Source organism: Diabrotica undecimpunctata, chromosome 9 (genome assembly GCF_040954645.1).
Source record: "Diabrotica undecimpunctata isolate CICGRU chromosome 9, icDiaUnde3, whole genome shotgun sequence".
NCBI classification, from domain to species: Eukaryota; Metazoa; Arthropoda; class Insecta; order Coleoptera; family Chrysomelidae; genus Diabrotica; species Diabrotica undecimpunctata.
Window position 1 is genome coordinate 121,273,261 of NC_092811.1, and position 9,828 is coordinate 121,283,088.

Sequence of the window (9,828 nt, forward strand, 5' to 3'; positions counted from 1 at the left end):
TCTCGTATTGACCGACAAGACCAGATGGTGGCCTATTATCTGTGTCAACGAAAAACTGTACGATGGCCAACAAAAATATTTATACATATTATGCAGATGATGGTTATAAATGCCCATATACTATACAACAAGTATTCTGGAAAAAAGTTTGGTCTTTACGAATTTCGTTTAGAACTCGTTAGATCACTTAAAAATTAATAATTTTGAAATCAAACATGTTACATAAGATAACCTAGTCACAAAACGAGAGGTAACAGATCTAAAAGGAAAAGTTATGAGAAAACGCTGTTTGACTTACAGCTAAAGAAATATCCGTAAAGATACAATTTACGAATGCAAAACCTGTCCCGATATGCCTGGATTTTTTCTGGATTGCTTTCAAATTCCCACATTTAAACATCAGTTTTGTTTTATATATATATATATATATATATATATATATATATATATATATATATATATATATATATATAAATATATATATATATACATATATATATATATATATATATATATATATAAATATATATATATATACATATATATATATATATATATATATATATATATATATATATATATATATATATATATATATATATATATATATATATATATATTATGTTATTTTGTATTTCTTGTTTTATTTTGTGTTAGTAAATAAATGTTCCTATTAAAACTGATTTTTATCAATATTACTTACAAAACGCACCAGCACGTCGTACGGCGTCTGTGTAAAAATACTAGAGCCGAGAGCCACCACCAACCCTTATTGTATATATGTGCATTTAGTTTAAAAATACTTACTTTATTCGAACTTTTCCAAAAAGTAATAAATTAACGTCTATGTATCAAATACAGTAAGCGACTCTTGGTGAAAACCTACTCAGAATAGATCGGCAGTTAACGTGTTAAATAACTTGATTTGATCAGATTATTTTTTTAAATTCATATTTGCTTATCATATAAAAAAGTAATTTGTTCCAACGTAAGTGAAAATTCTTCATGTAATGCTCGCGATTGGCATTTAATAAAAACGAATTTTAATACTAACCTTGTTACTGACTATTTATGTACATTATACAATAAATGTGAATATATTTGATAGTTTTTCCTAAATTTGTTAAACTATAAAACCAAAATTCCCTCTGCACACCAATATACAAAGCAAGTAAACTTACCGTTGGATCGATTGAATTAGATAAAGCATTTGTTAGTTGATTAGAGCTGAGTTGGTTAGTCTCGATGTTAGTATGTACAGGAGCAGATAAGAAACTATTTTCACCATATTCTGATTTAAGCTTAGAGTTTACAAAAGCCGAGTTATCTAATAAGGGACTCAAATCATGAACATCAAATACCGGCCTATTATTACCACGTGACGACAAAGAAATATCCTCAAATTCATTATCAATATTGTCTGAGCTACTGGTAGCAAAACTTCTACCAATAGTAGTGGTCCGAACCGGTATAGGAGGAGGTTGTTTCGTTGAACTTGACAGAGACGCATCCGATGTAAGAGAATATGTCGCAGAAACTGTTAATATTGAAGTAGTACTTAGAGTCGTGATTGTGGAAGTAGCTTGTGTCGTTGTAGATGTAATTAATGCGGATTGAGTAGCAGTCGGAATTGTTAATGTGGAAGTAGATGGTTCAGCAGTAGATTGAGTTATTGTGGACGTAGATGGTTCAGCTGTAGATGGAGTTATTGTGGACGTAGATCGTTCAGATGTTGATGGAGTTATTGTGGACGTAGATGGTTCAGCTGTAGATGGAGTAATTGTGGACGTAGATCGTTCAGATGTTGATGGAGTTATTGTGGATGTATATGGTTCAGATGTTGATGGAGTTATTGTGGACGTAGATGGTTCAGCTGTAGATGGAGTTATTGTGGATGTAGATCGTTCAGATGTTGATGGAGTTATTGTGGACGTAGATGGTTCAGCTGTAGATGTAGATGGGGTTATTGTGGAAGTAGATGGTTTAGCTGTAGATATAGTTATTGTGGACGTAGATGGTTCAGATGTTGATGGAGTTATTGTGGAAGTAGATGGTTCAGATGTAGATGGGGTTATTGTGGAAGTAGATGGTTCAGATGTTGATGGAGTTCTTGTGGACGTAGATGGTTCAGCTGTAGATGGGGTTATTGTGGAAGTAGATGGTTCAGCTGTAGATGGAGTTATTGTGGACGTAGATCGTTCAGATGTTGATGGAGTTATTGTGGATGTATATGGTTCAGATGTTGATGGAGTTATTGTGGACGTAGATGGTTCAGCTGTAGATGGAGTTATTGTGGATGTAGATCGTTCAGATGTTGATGGAGTTATTGTGGAAGTAGATGGTTCAACTGTAGATGTAGATGGGGTTATTGTGGAAGTAGATGGTTCAGATGTTGATAGAGTTATTGTGGACGTGGATGGTTCAGATGTTGATGGAGTTATTGTGGAAGTAGATGGTTCAGCTGTAGATGGGGTTATTGTGGAAGTAGATGGTTCAGATGTTGATGGAGTTATTGTGGAAGTAGATGGTTCAGCTGTAGATGGAGTTATTGTGGATGCAGATGGATCAGATGTTGATGGAGTTATTGTGGACGTAGATGGTTCAACTGTAGATGGAGTTATTGTAACCGTAGATCGTTCAGATGTTGATGGAGTTATTGTGGACGTGAATGGTTCAGATGTTGATGAAGTTATTGTGGACGTAGATGGTTCAAATGTAGTTGGATTTATTGTGGACGTAGATGGTTCAGCTGTCGATGGAGTTATTGTGGAAGTAGATGGTGCAGCTGTAGATGGGGTTATTGTAGACATAGGTGGTTCAGATGTTGATGAAGTTATTGTGGACGTAGATGGTTCAGATGTTGATGGAGTTATTGTGGAAGTAGATGGTTCAGCTGTAGATGGGGTTATTGTGGAAGTAGATGGTTCAGATGTTGATGGAGTTATTGTGGAAGTAGATGGTTCAGCTGTAGATGGAGTTATTGTGGATGCAGATGGTTCAGATGTTGATGGAGTTATTGTGGACGTAGATGGTTCAGCTGTAGATGGAGTTATTGTGGACGTAGATCGTTCAGATGTTGATGAAGTTATTGTGGAAGAAGATGGTTCAGCTGTAGATGGAGTTATTGTGGACGTAGGTGGTTCAGATGTTGATGGAGTTATTGTGGAAGTAGATGGTTCAGCTGTAGATATAGTTATTGTGGACGTAGATGGTTCAGCTGTAGATGGAGTTATTGTGGCAGTAGATGGTTCAGGTGTAGATGGGGTTATTGTGGAAGTAGATGGTTCAGCAGTTGATGGAGTTATTGTGGAAGTAGATGGTTCAGCTGTAGATGGAGTTATTGTAGACGTAGATGGTTCAGATGTTGATGGAGTTATTGTGGATGTAGATGGTTCAGCTGTCGATGGAGTTATTGTGGAAGTAGATGGTGCAGCTGTAGATTGAGTTATTGTGGACGTAGATGGTTCAGATGTTGATGGAGTTATTGTGAACGTAGATGGTTCAGATGTTGATGGAGTTATTGTGGAAGTAGATGGTTCAGCTGTAGATGGAGTTATTGTGGAAGTAGATGGTTCAGCTGTAGATGGAGTTATTGTGGACGTAGATGGTTCAAATGTTGATAAAGTTATTGTGGACGTAGATGGTTCAGCTGTCGATGGAGTTATTATGGAAGTAAATGGTGCAGCTGTAGATTCAGTTATTGTGGATGTAGCTGGTTCAGATGTTGATGGAGTTATTGTGGACGTAGATTTTTTAGATGTTGATGGTGTTATTGTGGAAGTAGATGGTTCAGTTGTAGATGGAGTTATAGTGGACGTAGATGGTTCAGATGTTGATGGAGTTATTGTGGACGTAGATGGTTCAGCTGTAGTTGGAGTTATTGTGGAAGTAGATGGTTCAGCTGTAGATAGGGTTATTGTGGAAGTAGATGGTTCAGATGTTGATGGAGTTATTGTGGAAGTAGATGGTTCAGCTGTAGATGGAGTTATTGTGGACGTAGGTGGTTCAGATGTTGATGGAGTTATTGTGGAAGTAGATAATTCAACTGTAGACGGGGTTATTGTGGAAGTAGATGGTTCAGATGTTGATGGAGTTATTGTGGAAGTAGATGGTTCAGCTGTAGATATAGTTATTGTGGACGTAGATGGTTCAGCTGTAGATGAAGTTATTGTGGAAGTAGATGGTTCAGCTGTAGATGGGGTTATTGTGGAAGTTGATGGTTCAGCTGTTGATGGAGTTATTGTGGATGTAGATGGTTCAACTGTAGACGGGGTTATTGTGGAAGTAGATGGTTCAGATGTTGATGGAGTTATTGTGGAAGTAGATGGTTCAGCTGTAGATATAGTTATTGTGGACGTAGATGGTTCAGATGTTGATGGAGTTATTGTGGAAGTAGATGGTTCAACTGTAGACGGGGTTATTGTGGAAGTAGATGGTTCAGATGTTGATGAAGTTATTGTGGAAGTAGATGGTTCAGCTGTAGATATAGTTATTGTGGACGTAGATGGTTCAGATGTTGATGGAGTTATTGTGGAAGTAGATGGTTCAACTGTAGACGGGGTTATTGTGGAAGTAGATGGTTCAGATGTTGATGGAGTTATTGTGGAAGTAGATGGTTCAGCTGTAGATATAGTTATTGTGGACGTAGATGGTTCAGCTGTAGATGGAGTTATTGTGGAAGTAGATGGTTCAGCTGTAGATGGGGTTATTGTGGAAGTAGATGGTTCAGCTGTAGATGGGGTTATTGTGGAAGTTGATGGTTCAGCTGTTGATGGAGTTATTGTGGAAGTAGATGGTTCAGCTGTAGTTGGAGTTATTGTGGATATAGATGGTTCAGAAGTTGATGGAGTTATTGTGGACGTAGATGGTTCAGCTGAAGATGGAGTTATTGTGGAAGTTGATGGTTCAGCTGTAGTTGGAGTTATTGTGGATGTAGATGGTTCAGAAGTTGATGGAGTTATTGTGGAAGTAGATGGTTCAGCTGTAGATGGGGTTATTGTGGAAGTTGATGGTTCAGCTGTTGATGGAGTTATTGTGGAAGTAGATGGTTCAACTGTAGACGGGGTTATTGTGAAAGTAGATGGTTCAGATGTTGATGGAGTTATTGTGGAAGTAGATGGTTCAGCTGTAGATGGGGTTATTGTGGAAGTGGATGGTTCAACTGTAGACGGGGTTATTGTGGAAGTAGATGGTTCAGATGTTGATGGAGTTATTGTGGAAGTAGATGGTTCAGCTGTAGATATAGTTATTGTGGACGTAGATGGTTCAGCTGTAGATGAAGTTATTGTGGAAGTAGATGGTTCAGCTGTAGATGGGGTTATTGTGGAAGTTGATGGTTCAGCTGTTGATGGAGTTATTGTGGATGTAGATGGTTCAACTGTAGACGGGGTTATTGTGGAAGTAGATGGTTCAGATGTTGATGGAGTTATTGTGGAAGTAGATGGTTCAGCTGTTGATATAGTTATTGTGGACGTAGATGGTTCAGATGTTGATGGAGTTATTGTGGAAGTAGATGGTTCAACTGTACACGGGGTTATTGTGGAAGTAGATGGTTCAGATGTTGATGAAGTTATTGTGGAAGTAGATGGTTCAGCTGTAGATATAGTTATTGTGGACGTAGATGGTTCAGATGTTGATGGAGTTATTGTGGAAGTAGATGGTTCAACTGTAGACGGGGTTATTGTGGAAGTAGATGGTTCAGATGTTGATGGAGTTATTGTGGAAGTAGATGGTTCAGCTGTAGATATAGTTATTGTGGACGTAGATGGTTCAGCTGTAGATGGAGTTATTGTGGAAGTAGATGGTTCAGCTGTAGATGGGGTTATTGTGGAAGTAGATGGTTCAGCTGTAGATGGCTTTATTGTGGAAGTTGATGGTTCAGCTGTTGATGGAGTTATTGTGGAAGTATATGGTTCAGCTGTAGTTGGAGTTATTGTGGATATAGATGGTTCAGAAGTTGATGGAGTTATTGTAGACGTAGATGGTTCAGCTGAAGATGGAGTTATTGTGGAAGTTGATGGTTCAGCTGTAGTTGGAGTTATTGTGGATGTAGATGGTTCAGAAGTTGATGGAGTTATTGTGGAAGTTGATGGTTCAGCTGTTGATGGAGTTATTGTGGAAGTAGATGGTTCAACTGTAGACGGGGTTATTGTGAAAGTAGATGGTTCAGATGTTGATGGAGTTATTGTGGAAGTAGATGGTTCAGCTGTAGATGGGGTTATTGTGGAAGTGGATGGTTCAACTGTAGACGGGGTTATTGTGGAAGTAGATGGTTCAGATGTTGATGGAGTTATTGTGGAAGTAGATAATTCAGCTGTAGATATAGTTATTGTAGACGTAGATGGTTCAGATGTTGATGGAGTTATTGTGGAAGTAGATGGTTCAACTGTAGACGGGGTTATTGTGGAAGTAGATGGTTCAGATGTTGATTGAGTTATTGTGGAAGTAGATGGTTCAGCTGTAGATATAGTTATTGTGGACGTAGATGGTTCAGCTGTAGATGGAGTTATTGTGGAAGTAGATAGTTCAGCTGTAGATGGGGTTATTGTGGAAGTAGATGGTTCAGCTGTAGATGGGGTTATTGTGGAAGTTGATGGTTCAGCTGTTGATGGAGTTATTGTGGAAGTAGATGGTTCAGCTGTAGTTGGAGTTATTGTGGATATAGATGGTTCAGAAGTTGATGGAGTTATTGTGGACGTAGATGGTTCAGCTGAAGATGGAGTTATTGTGGAAGTTGATGGTTCAGCTGTAGTTGGAGTTATTGTGGATGTAGATGGTTCAGAAGTTGATGGAGTTATTGTGGAAGTAGATGGTTCAGCTGTAGATGGGGTTATTGTGGAAGTTGATGGTTCAGCTGTTGATGGAGTTATTGTGGAAGTAGATGGTTCAACTGTAGACGGGGTTATTGTGAAAGTAGATGGTTCAGATGTTGATGGAGTTATTGTGGAAGTAGATGGTTCAGCTGTAGATGGGGTTATTGTGGAAGTGGATGGTTCAACTGTAGACGGGGTTATTGTGGAAGTAGATGGTTCAGATGTTGATGGAGTTATTGTGGAAGTAGATAATTCAGCTGTAGATATAGTTATTGTAGACGTAGATGGTTCAGATGTTAATGGAGTTATTGTGGAAGTAGATGGTTCAACTGTAGACGGGGTTATTGTGGAAGTAGATGGTTCAGATGTTGATTGAGTTATTGTGGAAGTAGATGGTTCAGCTGTAGATATAGTTATTGTGGACGTAGATGGTTCAGATGTTGATGGAGTTATTGTGGAAGTAGATGGTTCAACTGTAGACGGGGTTATTGTGGAAGTAGATGGTTCAGATGTTGATGGAGTTATTGTAGAAGTAGATGGTTCAGCTGTAGATATAGTTATTGTGGACGTAGATGGTTCAGATGTTGATGGGGTTATTGTGAAAGTAGATGGTTCAACTGTAGATGGGGTTATTGTGGAAGTAGATGGTTTAGATGTTGATGGAGTTATTGTGGAAGTAGATGGTTCAACTGTAGACGGGGTTATTGTGGAAGTAGATGGTTCAGATGTTGATGGAGTTATTGTAGAAGTAGATAGTTCAGCTGTAGATATAGTTATTGTGGACGTAGATGGTTCAGATGTTGATGGAGTTATTGTGGAAGTAGATGGTTCAACTGTAGACGGGGTTATTGTGGAAGTAGATGGTTTAGATGTTGATGGAGTTATTGTGGAAGTAGATGGTTCAACTGTAGACGGGGTTATTGTGGAAGTAGATGGTTCAGATGTTGATGGAGTTATTGTGGAAGTAGATAGTTCAGCTGTAGATATAGTTATTGTGGACGTAGATGGTTCAGATGTTGATGGAGTTATTGTGGAAGTAGATGGTTCAGCTGTAGATGGGGTTATTGTGGAAGTTGATGGTTCAGCTGTTGATGGAGTTATTGTGGAAGTAGATGGTTCAACTGTAGACGGGGTTATTGTGGAAGTAGATGGTTTAGATGTTGATGGAGTTATTGTGGAAGTAGATGGTTCAACTGTAGACGGGGTTATTGTGGAAGTAGATGGTTCAGATGTTGATGGAGTTATTGTGGAAGTAGATAGTTCAGCTGTAGATATAGTTATTGTGGACGTAGATGGTTCAGATGTTGATGGAGTTATTGTGGAAGTAGATGGTTCAGCTGTAGATATAGTTATTATGGAAGTAGATGGTTCAGATGTTGATAGAGTTATTGTGGAAGTAGATGGTTCAGCTGTAGATATAGTTATTGTGGACGTAGATGGTTCAGATGTTGATGGAGTTATTGTGGAAGTAGATAGTTCAGCTGTAGATATAGTTATTGTGGACGTAGATGGTTCAGATGTTGATGGAGTTATTGTGGAAGTAGATGGTTCAGCTGTAGATATAGTTATTATGGAAGTAGATGGTTCAGATGTTGATGGAGTTATTGTGGAAGTAGATGGTTCAGCTGTAGATATAGTTATTGTGGACGTAGATGGTTCAGATGTTGATGGAGTTATTGTGGAAGTAGATGGTTCAGCTGTAGATGGGGTTATTGTGGAAGTTGATGGTTCAGCTGTTGATGGAGTTATTGTGGAAGTAGATGGTTCAACTGTAGACGGGGTTATTGTGGAAGTAGATGGTTTAGATGTTGATGGAGTTATTGTGGAAGTAGATGGTTCAACTGTAGACGGGGTTATTGTGGAAGTAGATGGTTCAGATGTTGATGGAGTTATTGTGGAAGTAGATAGTTCAGCTGTAGATATAGTTATTGTGGACGTAGATGGTTCAGATGTTGATGGAGTTATTGTGGAAGTAGATGGTTCAGCTGTAGATATAGTTATTGTGGACGTAGATGGTTCAGATGTTGATGGAGTTATTGTGGAAGTAGATGGTTCAGCTGTAGATGGGGTTATTGTGGAAGTTAATGGTTCAGCTGTTGATGGAGTTATTGTGGAAGTAGATGGTTCAACTGTAGACGGGGTTATTGTGGAAGTAGATGGTTCAGATGTTGATGGAGTTATTGTGGAAGTAGATGGTTCAGCTGTAGATATAGTTATTGTGGACGTAGATGGTTCAGATGTTGATGGAGTTATTGTGGAAGTAGATGGTTCAACTGTAGACGGGGTTATTGTGGAAGTAGATGGTTCAGATGTTGATGGAGTTATTGTGGAAGTAGATAGTTCAGCTGTAGATATAGTTATTGTGGACGTAGATGGTTCAGATGTTGATGGAGTTATTGTGGAAGTAGATGGTTCAGCTGTAGATGGGGTTATTGTGGAAGTTAATGGTTCAGCTGTTGATGGAGTTATTGTGGAAGTAGATGGTTCAACTGTAGACGGGGTTATTGTGGAAGTAGATGGTTCAGATGTTGATGGAGTTATTGTGGAAGTAGATGGTTCAGCTGTAGATATAGTTATTGTGGAAGTTAATGGTTCAGCTGTTGATGGAGTTATTGTGGAAGTAGATGGTTCAACTGTAGACGGGGTTATTGTGGAAGTAGATGGTTCAGATGTTGATGGAGTTATTGTGGAAGTAGATAGTTCAGCTGTAGATATAGTTATTGTGGACGTAGATGGTTCAGATGTTGATGGAGTTATTGTGGAAGTAGATGGTTCAGCTGTAGATATAGTTATTGTGGACGTAGATGGTTCAGATGTTGATGGAGTTATTGTGGAAGTAGATGGTTCAGCTGTAGATGGGGTTATTGTGGAAGTTAATGGTTCAGCTGTTGATGGAGTTATTGTGGAAGTAGATGGTTCAACTGTAGACGGGGTTATTGTGGAAGTAGATGGTTCAGATGTTGATGGAGTTATTGTGGAAGTAGATAGTTCAGCTGTAGATATAGTTATTGTGGAC

General features: G+C 38.5%; 1 protein-coding gene across 1 annotated transcript in view; it reads right to left on the reverse strand.

The window, feature by feature from the left end:
• The window catches only part of LOC140451299 (uncharacterized), a gene marked incomplete at its 5' end in the record, with an annotated part of 33,281 nt that extends 23,466 nt beyond the window's left edge, over window positions 1–9,815 (reverse strand). The window contains one exon of the mRNA XM_072545046.1: window positions 1,182–9,815. Coding sequence (XP_072401147.1) covers window positions 1,182–9,815 — 8,634 coding nt within the window. The remainder of the gene's footprint in view (window positions 1–1,181) is intronic.
• Window positions 9,816–9,828: the final 13 nt, after the last annotated feature.